The sequence below is a fragment of the Uranotaenia lowii genome, chromosome 1, assembly GCF_029784155.1.
Source record: "Uranotaenia lowii strain MFRU-FL chromosome 1, ASM2978415v1, whole genome shotgun sequence".
Lineage (NCBI taxonomy): Eukaryota > Metazoa > Arthropoda > Insecta > Diptera > Culicidae > Uranotaenia > Uranotaenia lowii.
The window spans coordinates 116072072-116095973 of NC_073691.1; the positions used below are offsets into that span (position 1 = coordinate 116072072).

A 23902-nucleotide genomic window follows, 5' to 3' on the forward strand; every position below is an offset into this window, starting at 1 on the left:
TATATATATATATATATATATATATATATATATATATATATATATATATATATATATATATATATATATATATATATATATATATATATATATATATATGACCCATTCCAAGCACCCCTCAACTGGAGAACCGATTTTTATTTTTCATTATCCACAAATAAATTACATAGCGTTAGAAAGGTTATTTCTTGAGTGTCATTTTTCATTAAAAGATTTTCAGCTACCTTTTTTAGAATTGAGTATGTTAACGTTGAAATTTAAAATTTTAGTATGAAATTAAATTGATTTTTGCAAATATTCTTTAATTATAACATAACTTTGTCAAAAAATCTAGCTATGTCAAAAAAAATTATTGCAAAATGATGGTAGAAAAGCCATCTTTTAAGCATTATGTAAGATAAATAACAGTCACTGCAAGTTTACGCTCTAGAATCGTTGATAAAGCTATCTATTTTTAAGCGTTGTGACGTCACGAAAATTCTACTGTTTTTAAATTTATGATTTACAGAAATTTCACAAATTGTCGAAAATTCGAGGTCTCTTCAAACTTTTTGAGTGGAATTTAATGCAATTTTTAGATTGAAAATCGGTTTAGCAGGTTGTGAGTTGTACCCGGGTAAAGAATGCGTTGTGACGTCACGAAAATTTATTTACTTTTTTTCGAAAACGTTCAAGACTTTTTACTTCAACACTATGATAGTATTTCTTCAATACAAGTTCAACACAACAATGTGCTTCAATAAACGAATTCTATTATCAAGTTTTTAAACAAACTATTTTTTTTTTTTGCATAAACTCAGTTGTTTTCAAACATTTCTGATAAAACATATAAAACATCGCTTAAAAACGCTTGATTCAAGAATAAACAAACTATCAAACAAATGAAATCATCATCGATTTTGTTAAAGAATATTTGTGAATCATAAAGCAGGTAGTTATCTGTGATTTGAATAAAAATCTTGCAAAAGATCAAGTTCTTCATATATCTATGTATGTTAGAATGAAAAACACCGCTAGTAGCTTCTATTTCTTTCTGGCATTATGTTCAAACAAAATAAGTTCCATGAAATAAATGTAATGAGATTCAAAAAATTCTTTGAACATGGTAAACTTATAGATTAACTTTTTTTTATTAAAAAATTCATAAGATTTTCATAGAAAATTCACCTTAAAGAATGTCACTAGAAAATCCAAATCGAACCACGTGTTCACATAAAATCTCATAAAAGGGACTTCGAACTGAATTACAAAATTAAATAAATTCAAATATGTACTAGCACAAGGTCTGCAAAATTTGGGCCAGATTATTCTAAGGAAAGGGGTTGCGCAACGCACCTGAAGTTTGTATGGAATTATGTAGATTTTGTTCGGCATGATAAAAAACTGTTTTTCGTCAATAATTTAGATCTTTATCAACCATTTTTTTTTTTAAATTTGAGTATTTTTAAGCTTTGATTATGACAATATTTCATCTGAGGAACGCGTTTCGATTAGAGTTATCATAATACAGCTATAACGTTCAAAATTAGCGTCGATTAACGATCATTCAGGTATTTTTTGTATTTGACCCATCAGAAGCTAATTTTTGAAACTCAAAAACCTTTTTAACTAAACCATTTTTAAAATGGGATCTTGAGATAAACTATTTGTCATAATGAAAGTTTTGTGAATTACTATAATTAAAACAAATCAGCCGATAGGGACTTCAGAAATTGGTGCATAACTTGGTTTTCATGTCTTTCCAAAATTCCAAACCCAATTTCTCATAATTCCATACAAATTTTAGGCTCATTGTGCCCTCTATTTCCTTGGGCCAATCCCCAAATTTGGCACTGGATTTTGTGTTAGGCCAAAGATCTATTTAAGCTTGCAACTTATAAGATTTTTTATTAGATGGCTGATTTAGGCACTCTAGTGGCGATTAACTCTCTTTGAAAAGATCGAAGGCTTTGAAATTATTATTTATTTTTCCTTTCCTTTGCAATTGAAGATTAAAAAGATTCAGAAACACATTTCATTGCTTTTACGAATAAATATTTTCTAGTTTTAGTTTTGTCCTAAATAATATTCACATGGTCGCACAAAAAAACTTCGAATGAAATGGATGTTAACAGTGTTGCAAACCTTATCTGCTTATATGGGCCTTTGAGATTTAATTCCTTTTAATTTTTGGGAATAAATGGATCGATTTTATCACCAAATCACATTACTTATTAAGTTTTAAAGCATTTTAAGTGAATTAAGCATTCATTTTAAGATTATACTTCGATTTATCTCATGTAGCTAACCATAAAATTTCGTGACGTCACAACGCTTTGCAAAACCCTGCTTAAAAAAAATGGTGCGTTGTGACGTCACGAAACTGAATCGCTCTAAAATGAATTGAAATCAAAATTTGAAAAAATCAAAAACAGCGATTTGTTGGTTGTAATGAATCGATACTTTCCTGAAATTTTCATAAAATTTGATCAAATAGAAGAGCAGAAAAATGCGGCGTTGTAAAAAAAACTGAAAAGTGGAAAAAGAGGCGCGTTGTGACGTCACGATTCCTTTTGCTTTTATTTTGTTAACTATTTATTCTATGCAAATACTTTTGGTTTCAAATTGTAGAGAATAAAATTTTGACCTTATAATGTACAATTTTTAACAATGTGCGATATGACCTGTAAAACTTACATACAATATACCAAAAAATTGTTTTGCAAACGTTGTGACGTCACGCTGGAATGGGTCATATATATATATATATATATATATATATATATATATATATATATATATATATATATATATATATATATATATATATATATATATATATATATATATATATATATATATATATATATATATATATATATATATATATATATATATATATATATATATATATATATATATATATATATATATATATATATACCTACTAGCTGACCCGGTGTGCTTTGCTACACCTTTCAAAAACAAATGATATTTTCAGAAATCATTAAAAATTGTGGTGTTTTGTTGGCATTATTTTAAATCAAGTTATAACATAACTCATAAGCAACCGCTATAAAATGAGAGCTGCAGCTAGAGTTTCGAATTGCAACACAAAGATGACTTAAAAAAATTTCTGAATCTTGATCTGTAAATATGAGTTAAAGATCTGATAATTTTAATCTGTTTCTTTAAGCTTCTTCCTGAAAAAGGAGGGTCTCAAAATAATCGTACGCAAAAAATCTAACTTATAAAATATAGTTGTTTTTGCTTGATATGTTCTAGATTAATGCTAAAAAACTGATAAGAGAGCCCCCTGGCCTTCCCTTCACCCCCTGCTGAATAAAGGTCATGATCTTTAATAAAGGGTGATACGGCCAAAATTTGGTCAATATCAACTTGACGTATTTCTTTCAATTTTGCATTGAAAAAACCTGAACACCCCTCATTTTGAAGGTGTGTGTGTAGAATGTTGCTCTTATTTTGATTTTGGAATTCACTCTTCAGTTGTCAAAATGCCGTCCAAGGAAAAAGAGCAGCGTGTCAAAATTTTGCTCGCGCATCGCGAAAATCTGAGCAACTCGCACGCAAAGCTGGCAACATCGCTAAAAGTTGCCAAATCAACCGTTACCTCTTATATCAGATATAGTTCCATTGGTTGATAAGTTTTTAAGCTTTACAACAAAATTTATATGGAGCCCCCTCCTTTCTTCCCCTCTCTACACTGTAAAGCGTAAGATCTTTAAAAATCGTAGAAACATATCTCGTAACGAAGTACCTTTCCATGCCATCTTTGTTTCCATTTGTTGGCTTCGTTAGCATAAATTGAGAACTTATGCTTACAAAATAGTATTGGGCTCACCTCCCCCTCCTATGTATCTACTCACTGACAGGAGGATGGTGTGTCAGATAATCATAAGTCATACCAAAATGATTTTCCATGTCCAGTTTTGTCCATTTCTCGGATTTTGAAAAAAAAAAGAAAAGTTAAATGCAAGCTTTCCTCTTCCCTTCCTTTATTCCCAATTCTATCCTCCTACTGCAAGAAAGGAATAGTGTCAAATAGAAAAAATTTTCGTATTGAAATACCATCCCGTGTCAAATTTGGTTTTATTTGCGTAGTTAATTCTTGAGTTATGCATAAACTTGAAAGGAAGTACCATCCCTCATTCCGTTCTCCCCATTGAATGGAGCGGTGGAAATTTAATATTCATGAAAGTATTTTTCGTACTAAAATAGTTTCTAATGCCAAATTTGGTGAGGAGATGAATAACGCGAGAGCGTTAAAATCCTAAACAAAACAAAAAACAAAAAAACAGCCAAATTTGGTTTCACATTTGCTCGATTAATTCTCGAGTAATGCAAAAAATTGTATGGAAGCCCCCCTATCCCCCTTTATATCTTTCCGTTGAAAAAAGGTGGGACTAAAAATTATAAGAGAAACATTTCTCGTATCCAAATACCCTCACATGCCAAATATGGATCAATTTGCTTGATCAGCTCTATAGATATACTGAAAATTGTAAGGGAGACCTCTCTTCCCCCTTTTCATCCACCTCTTTGGAGGAGTGAGCGATACCAAATATTCATAGAAGCAATTCACGTACCCAAACATAGAAGCTTGTTCCATGCCAAATTTAGTTCCATTTGCTGTTGTAGTTCTCGAGTTATGCAGTCAAAATTGTAAAAACTCCCCTCCCTCTTTCCTTTCTCCCCGCTGGAAGAAGGTAGGGATCTCAAACAATCATTAGAACATGTCACGTTCCCAAATACCCGCCCATGCCAAATTTGGTAGAAATTTCTTAATAAGTTTTTGAGTTATGTTAAAAATTATAAAAGAGGCCCTCTCCCCCCGACAAGCTCCCTACTTGAAAGAGGAAGGGGTCTCAAATAATCATAGAAATATTTTTCGTATCCAAATACTTTCCCATGCCAAATTTGGTTCCTGTATCTTGATTAGTTTTCGAGTTATATGAAAAATTGTAAGGTAGCCCCCCTCCATCCTTCCTATCACCTCACTGAGAGGAGGGAGGGGTACTTAATATTCATAGAAATATTTTTCGTATCCAAATACCTCCTATGCCAAATTTGGTTCCATTTGCTTTATTTGTTTTTGAGTTATGTAAAAAATATGTTGTTCCCAAATGGTTGTTTGCTCGGAAGACCCCTCCCACCTTTCATGAAAGAGGGGGGGGGGATCTCAAACCAAATAGGAACCTTTTCTTGCCTCCAATACCCCCACCTGCCAAGTTTCACGCAAATCGGTTCAGTAGTTTCCGAGTCTATAGGGAACAGATAGACAGACAGACAGACAGACAAACAGACAGACAGACAGAAATCCATTTTTATGTACATATAGATAGACTAAACACAGAATTTTTGAAAAAAAATGAAAATAATTTCGAAATGGAGCATTACACAAGATGAAAAAAGATAGAAAAATATTGATCAACAACATTAAAAAACCTAAAAAACATGTTAAAATAAAATTAAAAGAAATTAAAACAAGATAAAACAAAGAGGAAACGATCAAATATAACCAAACAAGATAAAACGTGGCGAACGTGGTATGAATACACATGCGTTATTCAAAAACTACACACTTAGAAAAATTATCATTTAAAGTTAAAAACCGTCATTTGACCGCCTCCGGTTCGTTTAGTGTTAAACACGTGAAATCGTTCTATCTTTCCATTTTCAGATTTGTTATCGCCAAAAATTTGTAGTCATAAAATATGAATTGAAGCTGTGCTAATTATTAAAAAAAAAAATTTTTTTTAAAGGCGGCCTGTCGACAATATTGCAAATTTAAACCGACCCGCTGGTTCAAAAGGTTGCTCACCCCTGTTCTAGACCATGGGTGGCCAAGTTTTTCACCTAAAAAATTTTTATTTTTATGTAAGCTAGCGGACAGCAAAAAACGTAAATATTTCTTTATGAAATTTTAACATAATAGATCCGCCTGTGGGCTATTTATGTACATGGAAGGAAAAATATGTTTGCATATATTTAGAGGTCTTTAGGATTAAAAAAACGCATGGCCCACGGAAGCTTCGGAAAACCGTAGAAGGAAGCAACTACCAAAATAAATGTTTGAGCTTCCAAGTGGGTTTTTGTTTTAGCTAAACGATGTTTGTTTATCAGGTTCTGTTGATTTGCAACCTTTGCAGTCACATACGTTACGTTTTATATTTTTCTGTCTAATTTCAATTTAGGCCGTAACAAATGTGAAATCCTTCTTTTGTCACTTGGAATTAAGACCTTACGAGGGTGGGGATAATTAAACATATTTTGAACTTTCAATAAATTTGGACAAATTGAACAAAATCTTATGTGATAAAAAAATTTAATAAAATGAAAATCAAATATATAAAATAATAATACCTTAGTGATGCCTAGTTTTGCTATGACAGAAAAATCAAAACAAAATAATGTGCAGTATGCGCTGGTAATGAATGAATTCGTGGTTTATTCTCAGTTCGATTTAAAATTCGGTTTTTGATTTTTGTGGCTGAAAATTTGATACTAAATCATGCCATCATGTTGATCTCAGTTTTTTATCTATGAAAGTGAATGAAACCTCAATGATGCCTTATTTAGCTGTAGTTGAAAAATCAACACCTAATCGTGCTATCATTTTGCTGTTTATTGATGCTTCTCTTTGACATTGGTTTGGCATCATATTTCGACGTATTCTTCAACGAAACCTAATTATACCATCTAGCTAGAATAATGCGATACTAAATCATGTTATAATTTTGGCATTGTTAGCTCATTTCGGTTACTGTTTGCAATCGATTGAGTTATCAAAGTCTGCTCGGGCTGCTTCTGCATGAAAAAGCCAACAGCAAAAGATGCTATCAATTTACTCCTGACACCTTATGCTGGTCTCAGTTTCTATCATTTTGGGCATCAAAATCTGCTCGGAATTTCATTGAGTAAGAAAATCAAAGTTAGGATTTGAATTCAAATTCAAATTCTTTTTAAGAAATAGACTTCACAATTACAGATAAGCAAAAAAAGACTTTCAAATTGAATTGTAGAATGAAAATTCTTAAATATTTCGAAATTGGGAACCCAAATGCTGTGTAAAAATTTTAGATAAAATTCACGGGAAATTATCTGAAATAAAAAATTAAAAACAAGAATCAAATCTGTTTATATAACAAAAAATTTTCTCATCAAAATTTACAAATCGAAAAAAAACTTAGACAAAAACTCAAAAACTAGAAAGTACAAATTTTTTTTTCGGTATTTCTATAATTTCTCTTAGAAAACCTTGCATCTAAATGCAGAATTCGTCGAACCTCGATAAGCGAGAAACCAAGTCCAGATGTTTTCCAGTCAAAATATCTTTTCAAGAAATAATAGACGATATTTCAACGAAGAAATGTGTAATCAAAAATATTTCGTATTCAGTTTACATCGAGTCCATATTGGTCTAATTAAATACTCTGACAGAGTTCGGAATAAAAAAAATGGATTGAAATGTTGAAAATTTTAATGCAAAATTAATATAATCTTTTCTGATTGTAAATTTTTAATTTTCCCTTCATTAAATCCTAGCTCTAATCCAGCTTTTCGTTCTAACATGTATTACAGAAAGCACCGATGCGTGAATGCCTAGAGCTGTGGTGGCCGGAATGGCTCTAAGTACAAGGGTGCTGCCGTTCTATTAACAGTGTGAAATCAACCAGCGCATCAATAGCCAACGCAACAGTCATTTGAACAGCGAATGGTTGTTTTTTTTTCAACCGACTACCATATTGGATCCGTCTAGCCTAGCACTTGTGCTTTCATGTCGTCATAGCTAAGTGCTTAGAAGCGATCTTACTTCGATCCACCCGAGTGAAACTCTCACAGGTATCTACACAAGTGTTCTGTACGAGAAGTTGAACCTAAACCGGTTGCTGTACGCCAATTACTGCAAATAGAGTCATGGACAAACAGAACGAGGTTCTGCTGAACACGTTCGTTATTTCCAAGAGGAAATACCGAGTGTTCTACAATGCCGGCGTGCTGGTTTGGGAAGCTGAGAGTTCGAAAAAAGGTAAGCCACTGAATAAACAAATGTTGAGCTGCAGCTCTGAACCAGTTAAGAAGTAAACCATAAGTCTTGTTCAAATCTTTGCGCAACAATTTCATTTTAGAAAATGTCGTACGAACTCTGCAGAGATCCTATTTTTTACATAATATGATAAAAAGTACCCAAGCTTAACTTTGTTGTAGAAAAAGTTTCTAAACTTTTAACTAATAACAAAATGCATATGCAAAATGTAATAAAAATTTTGATTCTTACGACCACCTGTGACTGGACAGTTTTGTTTACGTAAAATGATCACTGTCGATGAATAGGTATATTATAAAGTGTAATGTAACAATTTAGAGCCAGCGAACCGGGAATTCATTCATATTATTATTTTTTCTCAAAAGCGATATAACATTGAGATCTAAATTCCATGAAGAATAATTCCATGAAGAATAATTCCATGAAGAATAATGTAACAATTTAGAGCCAGCGAACCGGGAAAAATTCATTCATATTATCATTTTTTCTCAAAAGCGATATAACATTGAGATCTAAATTCCATGAATATGTGGGCAAAATTCGATAATTTGTTGAAAAATCGAGATATGTATCTCAGCACATACTTCTTGATGCCCTGAAGTGTTCGAGTTCCAAAATATATTGAGATTTCTTTTGTTAAATTACTTATTTTTGATATTTACAAATTAACAAATTTTTGACAAGCACCAAAAGCGCGAAGAACCTATCTCTCATATGTTCGAAAAAAATATTTTTCACGAATAAATTCAATTTTTAACCTTTGAGAGCCTGGAATTCATAAGATTATGTGGGGGAAAATGCCAGACTCAGCATACCAAGTCCAAAGTCACGCTCTTAGTAGGTACTCAGGCTCAAGCTCACTCAGTATCCAAGACTAGAATCAAAACAAAATTTGTGAATAATAGAAGGAATAGAATTTAGCAAATTCTCAAAAGTGCATAGAAAATAAATTAAATTAGAATATCAATTAGTATTTATCAGTTAAAATTCGTTAACTTAAGTTGTTAAGTTTTAATTTATAGATCCGTAATTCACCCGAAATTCATCGTTGATGATCCTATTTCGAATTTCATAATTGAGAAACCAAAATTCAGAAGCTTAATAGTCAAATTCTGTTTGCGATAAAGTTATTTTTAACTGGAATATCATCGTTTTAATTCAATCGAAAAAGTGTTGACAAAATTATCAAAAAATCAGAGTTTTGCAGCAGACTTAGATTGAGATATGAAGAATCGATTAGTATACGTACTTAACCCGCTCGAGACCGATTGCACACCGTGTGTGTACTTAATAGAATTGTTGTGCCTTTGTCAGAAAAATCATTCATTGTGAGTTTTCTAATAATAATAATATTCTTATACCAATGAAATCCGCATAGTTCAGGCAAAATTTATTGAGAATTGGTTTTGATGAAAATCAAACGCCATAAAAGTTATGTTACAGCATAGGTCGGCAACCTGCGGCTCGCGAGCAGTATGCGGCTCTTTGGATGTATAACGGCGGCTCTTTAGCTCAATGTGTGCAAATTTTGAAAATCCTCGAAATTTTCTTAAGTAAACGGACGCAACATAAGTTCCTTCAATTCAGATAATATTTCCCAGGATTCAAAAAGAACTACTATAAGTAGAACAAATTAACAGCATCTTGTAAGATTGCAACCCAGTTGAAATTCTGAAATCAGTGAACGTTCTTCATAAAAATCTGATAAAGCATTTGGAAGCCTGGAGAAATTTTTCTTCGGGGCACGGGAAGTTATCCGTTAAATTTGATTTTCTGATTTAATCGGATAAAAACCAAGCATTTTTTAATTGTCAAATAAATTCCTCACTGTTAAGATTATGAAATTGAGTTTGTTTTTCTTGAATTGAATATTTTAAAAATAAATTTGCTTTACCACCGTTCTGATCAAATATGGACATAAGATGTTGATTTTAATAATGCTTTGAATACTGATAATAATTGTTTTGTGCATTAAAATTTCTTTCTAAAAACATTTTGTTTTTAAAATTTTCATGTATTGAATTCCATCTCTCAATGTTCCTTTTCAAATCCATGAAAAAAAAAATCAAGTTCTTCTAATTTTGAACATGAGTTCAAGTGAACAAAATTTTCAAGTTTGTTAAAAAATATTTTTGTAAACCGAGAGCTGAATGCTGGTCTAATTTTAGAATTTCATGTATAATATGAATATTTTTAAGAATTTATTCGAAGTAGAAACTTTATTTGGTAATGAAGCATTTTCTTCCATAAACTTCAATATATCTTCTAACAACTTTTACATCTTTTTTTTTAATTCTAAATCTAATTCCTAATTCTGCAATTATTTTTAAAACGTCATGGCTGTTCTAAAAGTTGATTTTGATTGCTAAGTCTTTATCCGAATTTTGGTTTTGGTTCGTTCTATGAAGTGATGACCAAAATAAGGTCAAAAAACTAAAATTTGAGTTTAAAAAATCGGTTCGTTGAAAAATGAAATACAGCGAAGCAAAGCCAAAACTAGATGTCTATTATTATGTAAGATTTATTATTGATATGGGAGATCCGAGATAGATATCAAAACTTTCATCGGACCCCAGCATATTTCTACATCATCGGTTGAATATATTCTTAACGATTCAAAAAATCCAAGATACACTGAAATACAGTAAATCTGTCAAGAATAAAAAGTATTTTTAAAATATTTTTTCAACTGTTTGAAATATTTGAAATAGTTTTGTTTTGAAATATTGAAAAATTAGAATAAATTATTTACACAACGAATCTTATATCATTAAAATTGGTTAACATTTTCGGCCAGGGAACCGCCAGGGAAAACTACAATAATGTTTAACATTACAAATTCGCAAGTGAAAACTGAGAATTCATTCAACAAATTAAAATATCTGTTTGAAAAAATCAAATAGATTAAATACCAAATCACTAATTGTATAAAAATTTAAAATATGAATTTGTGATTAGAACTCATAGAAACTTTGACAGAAGGATCAATCTGAATAAATGATATATTTGAAACTCAGAGGTTTAGACATTACTTTTAAGATTTCATTAGTATGGAAAAGACACAACTTGGAAGGGTTACTATTTCGAACAGAATTAAGAATTTAAACTTAAATTTTCGTTATCGAATTTGAAACCGTTTTTTTTTTTATTTTATCAGAAATGAAAATGAGAACTAGAAAGCTGAATCGGAATGCTTGTAATGAAAAAAAAATTGAAAGAAATATTATAACCACATTTTATAGACCACATCTCACGACCAATTGTTAAATTTTGTCAAATTTTGACTTATTTTTTTTCTATCCGCAAAATGAGCATTTATGAATTAAAATTTGTTGGATTATTTATTCTGAGGCCCGAAAAATATTTATCTATTTTAAATGATAGTTTAATGCGCATAAAAAAACAAATGAACCTCAATGGATTTTAACGGATGTTTAAAACCAAAAAAATTGAAGGCTTATTTATAGAATTGGAAGAAAAAATAATAGAGACAAACCCTCGTACAGTTTTTTTTTTATATTAATTTAGCTACATCTTGTAGTATGCATTTTTATGATATACAAATCTCAATGCTTCTTTTTAATATTTCAATTTTTTTTTTATCGAAAGTCTATTTTTTTATCTGGGAATAGGTGTGAGGAAAGAATTGCACCAAAGTTTAAAATGATAAATGTTATCAGGCCACAATGGTAAATTGCCAAAATTTCAACGTTACTAAGCTGTACCCGTTATGAAAATGTATTGATTCAGAAGAATGAAAATCGCTTCCGTTTAATAAACAACGAAAATCTGTGGTGTTGTGGAAAATGGTAATAAAACTGAGTTAACATCAGGATGCAATGTATCCTAGCGATCACCATTATTTGTAGTAAGGTTAAAATGAGTTGCGGCTCTTTGAAACTTAGACATTTTCTTAATTTGCATTTTTTGGCTCTTCTGTCTCAAAAGGTTGCCGACCGCTGTAGCTACAGTAAAGTACTATGAGTTCGAATGTCGCGAAAAGGCCTTCGTCTCGAATGGGACTCAAAGTTGGTGATTTTGGCACCTCACCTCTCTGATTCTAAGGATAGGTAATCTCATCATAAGCATCACAAACGGTTCTTGAATGTCGAAGCCTTCTCAGCCTGAGAGTCACGAGCAGAAAAATTACTTTTTTGAGGGCAGAGATGCCATGGAATAATATTTGTGCAAACTCTTGAACAATGAAACAATGAAACAAGTTTTCCAGTTCAGAAAACGCTGAACAAGAGAGAACAATACTGTTAAAAGTTCAGTCAGGTTAATGATAAGAATTTGTTTATTTTATTCCTGTCTTAAGCAAGGTTGCGAAATCTCATTAGATTGAGATTTTACCGAATGAGGTTTTTCTATTATGAATCTCAGTGTGAAATGTTAACGTTGATTGTAATTGAAAGTTTTCATTTTAAAACATTTTTCTGAAGATTGTATTATCATGACTTGTAATAATTTTTTTATAATATTCCTGTCTTAGGTTAATGAAAGTTTCACAGGATGAGCAAAAGGTATTTATGACCTTGACTGAAATATGTTGATAACTCTCGTTCGTATTTAGACGATTAAAGACACGCAAGTTATGAAGTTGTATTTCCCACATAAATGCACTTTTAAATCTGTTAAAAACATTGATGCAAAGTTTTTGCAATCATGAACAGAGAATCGCAAACATTGAAATGCCCGAACTCAAAATTCTTCACAAAAAAACCCCAATGACTTGATGTGTTTGCCAGAAAAAACATATCAAATCTCCTGGACATTACGAGAAACTAGAATCAAAATTATAAAAATCTGAATATCTATATACATATTTGATTATTATAAATATTAACACATTTAGTACCGCAAAGGCAACTAAGGTGGGAAACACTAAAATTCAGCATTTAAAAATTTTCAGGATCCACTGGGCCTAATTTTACAAATTTAGTACCTTTGAATTACCGAAAGTGTTTTGTCAATTTTGCAGGAAAAAGTTTCATGATTTTATTTATAGCATTAGAGCTACACAGTAAACGAAAATTACCGAGTTCGGTAATTTTTTTACCGAAATCCTAACATGTGTAAATCGTTAAACTGTTCGGTAATTTTTTCGGTAAAAAATAAACGAACATCGGTAAATCGATTCTTTTTTTTTTTTCTTTATTATAGAGACTTTCAATCGATTCTTCATTTACCGATGTTATTCAAAAAAAAAATGTTCGTTTATTTTTTACCGAAAAAATTACCGAATAGTTTAACGATTTACACATGTTAGGATTTCGGTAAAAAAATTACCGACCTCGGTAATTTTCGTTTACTGTGTATGCTTTGCTTCTACTACTGGTAGCGGCAACCTTAAAAAATGAAGTTGAAATTCTTAGGTAGCTATGTAGAGTTTTCATATAAATGAAGAAAAAAGTTCATTAATCTTCTAAACAAATAAGTGAGTTAGGAAACACATTTATAGCATTTAAAAATAAATATAACCAATGAAAAAAACATTCCTATTAAAAAGCATGGCATCCCAGCTTATGCAACCGGCTGGAATTGACCACACGTGAAAAGCATTTATCAACCAAATAAAATGTAATAAAGAAATGTCAAAATTTTCCATTTCAAATGAAAGCGGCGGTTTGTAGCTTCTATCCTAACGGTTAAACTTTTTTATTTCAATTTAAAAAAGACATTTTAATGGATTTTTTATACATTTTAAAGATTTTTTTCTAAGAGAATGAAAGCCGGTTTTATTCGCGCCGGCTCACGAATCTTTTTCTAATTTTATCTCAACTCGCGTGATGTTTGAAATTCCCTGTGGGAAATTTCTGAGGTAGAAAACATGATCGTTGCACCAAAAAGTAGGATATGATTCATACCAGCTTATCTAATGTCCGATAAATTCGCTTATTCTATTAAGAGCGCTTCTAGAATTCTAAATAGAAAAAAAAGAATTTGACAGAAATAATAATGTGCCATTGAATATTAAGATAGATCAACTATTTTTGTACTACCGTTTGGAGTAATTGAAAAATCGCTTGTTTTGTTAAGCTGCTTTACTACTAATTTCTTGATTATGATCTTATTGTACTTTGATAATCATGATTGGATTTTTTAAACGATTTTTGTGTACGTTCAAAAATGCCCTTTAAAAGAATCGTGAAAACCTTGGAAAAAACATAGTTTAATTTTAGTAAAATGGCTCGTTTAGACTGTAAATTGATATTTACAGCCTAGTAGATCATTTTGAAGTGATCTTTGTGAAATCGGGAATGTTAAGATTCGTTTCGAAAATTGGTTTTCTACGGTTGTCCCGAATCTTTTACAGTCTCTAAAGTGACTGTCAAAAATTCTGCAGAAAACTGCACCACCAATGAGTAGTTTAGAAAAGAGAAGGGATGTCAAGGATCAAGGACGTTTGAAAAGCGAATTGAAAGAAGTTGAAACAAAGGACAGCTTATCACGGACATCACGGCTTCTACCATTAAATTTTTCATTAAGTTGATATAAAAAAGTAGGTTTTAATTCTGAAGGTATAGATGCATATTTTTGAGAATTCATGAACTTCATTAATATTTCCAAATTAAGATATCCTTCACTCGTACACAACATGCTCTGAAGAAGAGACTTTTGTATATCAACAGCCGAGAAAAAGTACAAAAAAAATACTGAAAAAACCTGAGTTTTGATAGTTTCTTTCTGTTGTTTGCCCGCCATCGCTAAATCATCAACCAATGTTAATACAGTGCTTTTATAGGGTTATACCATGCACTAATGCACTAAGAGCATCTGTATTCGTGGTCTATTCTTGGATCTAATTTTTTACAAGAATTGAACCAAAGAAATTAGATCCGATCCAGTGAAAAAACTGGCAACTGCACTCGTGTTCCATTAACTGTCAAACGGTTTAGTACTGCGTCAAATTGGATCCAAATCTCATCAGTTTTGGATCAATCCTTATACCAGCTCTAAAAAAGTTGAGTTGAAACTGGTATAATGGATCACCAGTGCGGTTGCTCGGGTTGGAATTTGGGTCTAAACCGGCTGTTTGGACCACGGATATAGGTGCTCTAATGCGGCAGCTAATTTTGCCAAACCTGGCCCACAGGGCTAATATGATGCACATAATCAAGCTCTATAGCTGACGTTAGAGCCGAATTGGTGCTGGTTTTTCAGAATCAAGAATCAGAAATTAGCACCAAATTCATTCTGCCAATCATGTTTGCGTTTGCGCGTTTCTTCATAGGCAAAATTACGGTACCGCTAACTGATATCATATCAGTAGCGATCTCCGCAACCGCAAGTGGACGACCGCGGGGCAACAAACATGAACATTCCACCACCTACGGAACCACCTCGAGTACACATGCCCCGATGAACGAGGACATGGATTTCGACCGGATTCCAGTGCTGCCAAGTTCAGCTTCGATATCGACCAATGCAACGATCAATACCATGACCACCAGCACCAACATCAGCAATCAAGGTAGGTGTAGGATTGTTGAATTGTTTATTCCAACGAAGCAATGATGAAAGCCTCTTTATTCTCGCTTTAGTTAACTCTTACGACTTTTTAAACAACGAAGATAACGTCATAGGCGGAAGTGGCACCTCCAGTCTAAACTACCTTATCATACACTACGCGCGACTGGTGTCTCCCTCGAAATGCAAATGGAGAGTTCAGCAGCTAGTGCTACACAACGTCGAGCAGCGTATTGTAAAATTTTGGCACAACCGTCTCTCGGAAGATATCGGAGGTAGGAAAACTTTACTCGCGCTAATCTTATCGCAGTTTTACGCTTTGTGTTACGTGCCGAAAAAAATCCCGTTTGATTTACAATTTTCTAATGGCTAATACATATTCCTTTCCTACTTTTTTTGTCCCCTTAGAACGAAACCGACCAAAAAGTTTATTACTGTTCCTTAATCCGTATGGGGGCAAGCAGAAAGCGTTTGCATTATTCGAAAAATACGCCAAACCCCTGTTTCAGCTGGCCCAGGTCGATGTCAATCTGATAATCACCCAGAGGGCTCAGCAAATCTACGACATCATGACGTCGCAGGCGATCAATCTGAACAACTACGACGGGGTGGTTTGCTGTGGGGGTGATGGAACCTTCGCCGAGCTGTTCAACGGTTTGATTTACCGCACCATGATCGATATGGGTAAGTCAGCTTTCTACCGATATATGCAGTTTTAACACTAAACATACCGACACTTTGTAATACCGCGAGCGGTCAAATGACGGCTTCGCTCTCTGCCCGAATCACCACCCACCGTACCTACTCGGAGAGCAAACAAACACGTTTTGCTGGACGCGCTGCTTGTGGTTCTAGAAATTCAGGAATGATTTAACGTTTATAATTTTCATATTTTTGTGAAATCTCACAGCGTGAATTGTTGCACCTCACTAGAATGTAGATTAAATTTGTTTTCCAATGAATATACTTTTGATTGGTCCAAACAAAGTAAAAGCACTGAAAATTCGGGTACAACCTGACGGTGGACCACAAAAACAGATGAAATTTCAATTTGTAAAAAAATCGCGCAAAGTAGTGAACTTTGAAAAATTCCAGTAAATTTAATTTTTGTTGCATGGAAAATCTGAAGACAGCAAAATGTTAGAATTTTAATAGATTTTGTAGTCATATTTTTTCAAAAACTCTACCATCGCTCAAACAGTATTTACAAGCAATCGAATGAAAAGTAGGTTTTTCAGACCACTTTTTTGAACTTTTTGCGACCATTTCATTAAAAAAAATTTAAAAAAATATTTCTTGGCTTCATGATGTAGACGTTAACTTCAAATTTCATATGCATAAGACAAATATTTTTTTGGACGTGTAATATATAAACTACAGCAGTTTTCTTGAGGCATGTTTTTTCGGATTTTTTTTTCTTTCATGCTGAATAACGAGAAAACTAGAAGCTTTAGCTATATATAATGTTCTAAACATATTTTACTGATATTACAAGGTTTCCATTGATATAAGTTTTATTAAAATTCATAATAATTCAAACGACTTAGATAGATTTTACTTTTGGAGTGTCAAATTGACGCTCTAAGTCGGAAAAGGGAGTTTTTTTTTGTCCAGGCTTCCAGGGTTCGTCCATAAATAAGTAAAGATACAATATTAAAGAACTTTTGAATTCATTTAGGGTCCCCGAAGAAATTTTTGTATTTTGAAGCTTCTGAAAAAAGTTATGAGCCTTCAAACTTGCAATAGTGTCAAAATGACACTCTAATGCGAATGAGGGTTAAATATATGTCGCACATTTTGAACTTTTTTTTTATTTTTTTTTAAGATTATGGCCACAAAAAATGTAAAACCCGTACTTTTCAATCAATCAACCGCCAAAGCTGCTCCAATTACAGTAGAACAATTTAAAAAAAAAATGAATTGGAAAGTTTTTACTCTTTTGTGTAATTGATCCTTACCTGAGTATGTCTTGACTTGGATTTATTGCGTGCACACAAAATAATTTAGAAATTAATAATACGGGATTTTTCACAGTAACTACTTTACTTCCACGTAACTGACTCATACATTTTATTTAAAGTTTAAGTGAATGCGTTTCATGAATTTTTCTCTGTAAATTCATATTAAAGCTTAGTTTTTTTTAGAAATGGGACAGTTACGAATGCATGTATCTCAAAAACCGTTCGTTTGATCTAAATACTTTCTAAGAAAGAAATGAATTATAATGATGATAATTCTTGAAAAAAATGGAAAAAAAATATTTATTTTGTTTTGTGAGAAAAAAATATACTTTATTCTTGCCTACCTCCCATCGGCCGGCGCACATTTTTTTCAGTCATAATATTGATCAGTTTTTCAAACTTATACTTTGTCTAATCTGTATTTTAGGTGCTTTTTCTGCTACTTTTTGGTCCAATACTCCTCTTTTAAAGGAAACTGAGAGCAATTAAGTGGATTGGCTGTTTCGAAATTGACCAAACTTGATTATTTTTGAGCTACTTTAAAGCGTTTATAATGAAATTTCTGCTAGCAAAATTTAACAATAACGAAGTTAAACCATCGTGAGATTGAACTTAAAGTATAATCGGTTAGTAAAGATCGTAGGTTGCGAAGGGTACATACAAGATTATTCTTTTTAGGCTTTTAAAAACAGGGAAAACAAAACTTTTCGTTGTTGTTTTTTTCACAAAAGCAATTTTAGCAAATAATTGTATTTTATACAAAACAACCAGCAAATATTTACATACTTTAATATGCTAGGGACCTCGCCACAAGCAGACATGATATAGGATTCAAACGCTGGAATTTGTTTGAAATAAGGTATTTCATAAGTTTTGACGTTTACCAGAAATCATCCGTCCCATAGCCTCGGTACCGGCTATAAAGCTTACGAGCTCTGAAACTAGCAAAAAAAAAAATTGTTGTTTGAGGTTAGGTTTGAATGACTCATCACTAGGCAACACTTTCAGTTTATCGTAGAAATTTGTTTTGACATTTCAGCGATCTACACTTAGTTTTTCGCTTATTTAAAAATTAAAAATGCTAGTATGAGCCTTGACTTCCCCGATGACTCTTAACCGTATTTGCCGATCATGTGCTTCACTCGAATGCTTGATTTGAACTTTGTGGACATTTTTGACAGTGTTTGCATACTTTTCTACCACTCACTCACAGTAATTCTTTTAATAATCAACGGTTTTGTCATCTATCAATTTGATAATGACGAATTTAAAAGGAAACTGTGCATTTTTTTTCTTTTTCTCTTACATCGTAAATATCTTAATTAACGCGTAAATTTAAAGTTTTGAAAATAATAGGTCTGATAGTACTTTTTACAGGCAGCAAAATGCTGTCAAGCTATCAGCAAAAGAAAGTGTCCCATTTCTAAAAGAACTAAGCTTTAGTAAACTGATCACACTGACATGACACTTAAAACAAAAATTCAACCATTTTCTGTCTAATTTTTTTGTCAGATTTTGTAGGCTCGCCATACCGACGGCAGGTGGCGAACCTGCAAAAATTTGACAAAAAATGCCCTGTAGGAAAAATATACCTGTTAAGTCCGATTTTATCGTAGAAATTGCCTGTTTTTTTTTTAAGTTGGGTGGCATAATTTCCTAACTGGGATAACATTTCTTCAAATCGATCGATGCGCACTCTGGAATCGATATTGCGTTCTGTTGGAAAAATTATCCAGAAAACGGAATCGAGTGTCCAGTCAGTATGGTTGGTGTTTAGTCTATGGCCCGCTTTAGGTATTTTGGGAGATCATGCTTGCCACAGACACTGAACCTCGAAAATACCCAAACTTGAGAACTTTCCCCGCCAATCCGAATGAAACTCCCTCCCTACAGGTTTGACTATTGGTGGCTTGGCTCAAGATTAAGCTCTTGTAGGAGAACTCATCCCCCAAAATCTGATACCGCAATAAAATGGAAATCAAAATAACAAGAATTACTGCAGGTACGGGAATCACACATACTCAGTGATGTCAACCTTCCAGATTTTGTCTGGATCTTCCAGACTTTTTGGACTTTTGCCAGACATTTTTTCAGGTTTCCAGACTTCCAGACTTTTGACAATTCTTCCAGACTTTTGGGTTTGGACATAAATTGTTCTAAAAAACTATGAAAATTCAATTTGGTCATGGTGTAATATGGCAGGAAATGATTAGAATTTATGAATTCATAAGTGTTCGAAACCTGTATTAATATTGGCAAATGCTTTGAAGATGTATGTCAAATTGAGATTAGGACATAATACGTGACTGATGTGGTTTGGGGATTACCTACACACATACATACATACATACATACATACATACATACATACATACATACATACATACAAGACATAACATGGCGCGCGCTATTTTTGTCAAGAAGCTGATCGATGGTGAAATCGACTGCCCAGGTTTACTCAGACAGATCGAAATCAATGTACATCCTCGAAACTTCAGGAGTTCCGAATTTCTTCGGATTAACTTTCAACGGACCAGCTACGGACAACAAGAACCATTGCGCGCCATGTTCAAGGTCTTCATCTGGTTGTACGAGTTATACGATTTTCGAATATCCACGGAGGTTTTCAAATAAAAAATTCAAAAATCTAATTGTATACCTTAGATTATTTTAGTTAATTAATAATTCATGTAGACTTGGAATGTCAGATGAAATAAACAAAAAAATGTAAACACGTGACTGATATGGTGACAAAAAAAAAATTTGCAACATTAAGATCTGGGGACCAAAAAAAGGCGCCACCTTCAAAGCTAAGGTGTCCAGACATTTCCACACATTTCCAAACATTTTTTAAAAATCTTCCAGACTTTTCTGAAAATAGTTGACAACCCTGCCTATATCTGCAATGGCATTACGATTACCATCTCAGGATGCTAACCGCTCGACCACCGAGGAGTTGTTGAGAGAGGCAGCTACATCATCGTATGTATATGCCAGATTTTCTGCGAATGAAGCGGGTGTAGAAGTTATCCCCCAAAATTACAGTTCTCCGCTTTGAACTCACCACCCAAACCTATCAGGTCTGCCACGATGGAGATTAGATTAGATTAGCTTACAACAAAACCCCCCAAAAATCACAGTTCTCCGCTTGAAGGACAAGTTTGGCCTATTCGCAAGCTGTGATTTTTTCACAAACTTGAATTGTCAATATCGAACTCAGGTGTGGGGGCTGGCAGTTCTCAAGTTTGGGTATTTTCGACTTTCAGTAGACGTTCCAACGGAATCCTCCCTTTCTCAAAATTTTGACAGTCACACTTTATATCATACTTATCACATTTTATAATTCGGCTTGAATGTACTCAGCGTAAGTTGTTTTGCCTATCGGCAGGAATGGACATCAACCGACCACCCTTCTTGCCGAAACCTGGAATTCCCATCGGTATCATTCCGGCCGGAAGCACCGACACTGTTGCCTATTGCTTGAACGGAACCACTGACATAAAAACTTCCATCATCCACATAATACTGGGACAATCGTACGGACTGGACATATCTAGTGTTTACAACAGCAACGATCGTTCACCTACAGCCTCGGAATCTTCTGGAAATTTTGATGAATCCATACCTAAAGGCAATGAATCACCGAAAATTGACAGCAAGAGGCCTCGTCTACTGAAGATGTATGCGAGCGTTTTGTCATATGGATTTCTCGGAGATGTTACCATGGAGAGTGAAAAATACCGCTGGATGGGGCCGAAACGCTATGATTATGCAGGTTTGTTGGAGTAAAGTTAAAGTAGAGATTTTGCACTGATTAATGAATATTCAATAGGTTTCAAAAAATTTCTACGAAATCGCGGCTATCAGGCGGATATTAAGATACAGGTCGAAAAGGACATAATAGATAACGTTCGAGTTGAGCGCAACAATCCACACGATGGGTTACGTTGCTTGGATAATTGCCAACGATGTCAGCAGGCTGGATCAAAGGCGATGGCTCCGAATAATCCTATTGATGACTGTGATACTGAAGAATTGACCATCAGCGGAAAGTTTCTGATGGTCAATGGTGCTAACATTTCTTGCTCATGCTATCGAAGCCCCCAGGGCTTCAATCCTTACTGCCATCTCGGCGATGGCTATCTGGATCTGATACTTGTCCGGCATACGTCCTTTTTCAACAACATTCGCTTGCTGCTTGCCATGTCCTCGAAGACGAAAAAAATAGTAAGTTATCACTTATCTAATGTGGAAGTTGCGAAAAAGTTTTAAAAAAAGTCAGTAAAATTGTCATGAGAATGGTACTGCCAATAATTTCATTGATAAGTCTCTTCGCCCATTCAAAATACCATATCAAAAAGCGGAAACAACCCTTTCTTATAGCGCACTTCCGTATTGACTGTAAAGTCGTTCACCTTCGACCTTGAGTTGGCCACGTGCGACCAATCTATTCCTCTCAGAGCTCGTTGAGCTAAGATGTCTCATTTGTCATTCATCTCATTCCATCCCGCATGCATCGTATTTACTTTATCAAGTTTAATTCCATAAAAAGTTTCGTACCTACTACACGTCTTGCTTCCAAAATGCCAATCAAGAGACCGGCAAACAAGATACCGGTTTCTTTATGTTTTTTTTTGCGCTTTGAGCGGCTCCGGCATTTTATTTACATCTGTACCGGTTTAAGCGATCGGTATCATCGTATACAGCCGATCAACTCTCATTGTGTGCGCCTGTGTTGGTTTATGCAATTTTCGTTCGCTCTTTGATTGCGTTTTATGATTTTTTTCTCTTTTATTTCAGAGTGATCTACCTTTTGTAGAAATCTACCGGACAAAGAAATTTACTTTCAATGCCACCGTCCCCGGCAGTTCTGGTGCCGGTAATACCAGTAGGCAGAAATTTGCGACCGACGCACAGGGCCACGGTCATGACAATGCAGCGGTCATAAACGACGAGCTCTTGAATCGAACGACAAGTACCATTAGCGCCAGCAGTACACCCAACTCCAGCCGGCTATCGACGACGCCTGGTCATCGTAGTGGCCAACAATTGCTGTCTAAATGGAACTGTGACGGTGAAATTCTTATGGGCACCAATGTAACCGTGGAGTGAGTATTGTCGAACAGTGGCAACTTTGTACAGCTAAAGCTCTGGTCACACTGACATGGCACTTAGAACAAAAATTCAACCATTTTCTGTTCTAATTTCTTGTCAGATTTTTCAGGTTCGCAATACCGACGGCAGGTGGCGAACCTGAAAAATTTGACAAAAAATGTACCTGTTTAGCCCAATTTTATCGTAAAAATTGCCTGTTTTTTCTTAACTGGGATAGCATTTCTTCAAATCGATCGATGCGCACTCTGGAATCGATATTGCGTACTGTTGGAAAAATTATCCAGAAAACGAAATCGAGTGTCCAGTCAGTATGATCAGTGGCTAAAGGGTCATTTGTGATTCGATTCTGCCGGTCTGTCGCTGTTTCACAGTTACGCTTAAAGTTGACTTGTAGAAGGTTTTCACAAAAAAAGTTGTGTAGAAAAAAAAATTAAACTCTAGTTATAACAATCTACATATTTAAATTCAATGCAAGTGTGCGCAACTAAAAAATCTTATCTAAAATCAGCCAAAACTGACCGACAGACAGGCTACATTATAAATCCTGACATTTTAAGAATGATTAGCCTCCCCTTGTTTCTGCCTTCCCCTTTTTTTTACGATTTCCAAAAAGTCATCATTTTCAGAATGCAATTTTGCCGAACTAAGAGTCATAAAAAACACAAAATACTTGTGAAGATTTTATTAAAATCTATTGATTGATTTGTTTGATTTGAAAGCAATACATTTAAAACGTCAAATTATTTACCTACTTATCTAAAATCAAATCGTATTTTTGAGAATGTAGATTCTGATCTAAAGAATACCAAATATCGGTATTTTCTGGCTTCGATTTTTTCGCGGTCTCCAATGTGTTAAGATCCAATCAAAATCCTAAGATAAAATTTTTAGTTCCCGAGATATTAAAGATTGAATATTTTTTAGAGGTGTTTTTCATAGTACTTAGTGATAATGTGCTATGTGTCAGGGTGAATTTAAAATAATACTGCGTATACCAGAACTAAAAACTTGGGATCTAGAATTGCTTCTTGACTTGTCCAGAAGACTCATGCCAATTTTAAATTCATTTGGTCAACTTTGAGAAGTGTCTTACAAAGCTAAAATTCATATGAAATGTTGGCCTTTTTTGTTTACCAAAACTCAACAAATTACCATCAATAATGTTTGCATACATAAAAAATACTACAAATTATGATAGACTGAATTTCGATAAAATCTTAAACAAGTCCGTTAAAAATTTGAGTGAGCGTTTTCGATTGATAAATGTGTATCGTTTCCCTCCCTTATATTATCCGAGTTAGGTAACCCA

The 23902-nt window shown here is 33.6% G+C and overlaps 1 protein-coding gene across 1 annotated transcript in view; it reads left to right on the forward strand.

Moving 5' to 3' along the window:
• The window catches only part of LOC129739213 (ceramide kinase), a 52358-nt gene that overhangs the window by 10280 nt on the left and 18176 nt on the right, over window positions 1-23902 (forward strand). The window contains exons 2-8 of the mRNA XM_055730634.1: window positions 7582-8029; window positions 15282-15521; window positions 15592-15792; window positions 15926-16201; window positions 20867-21253; window positions 21311-21705; window positions 22279-22586. Of these exons, the coding sequence (XP_055586609.1) occupies window positions 7918-8029; window positions 15282-15521; window positions 15592-15792; window positions 15926-16201; window positions 20867-21253; window positions 21311-21705; window positions 22279-22586 (1919 nt within the window). The 5' untranslated portion in view covers window positions 7582-7917. The remainder of the gene's footprint in view (window positions 1-7581; window positions 8030-15281; window positions 15522-15591; window positions 15793-15925; window positions 16202-20866; window positions 21254-21310; window positions 21706-22278; window positions 22587-23902) is intronic.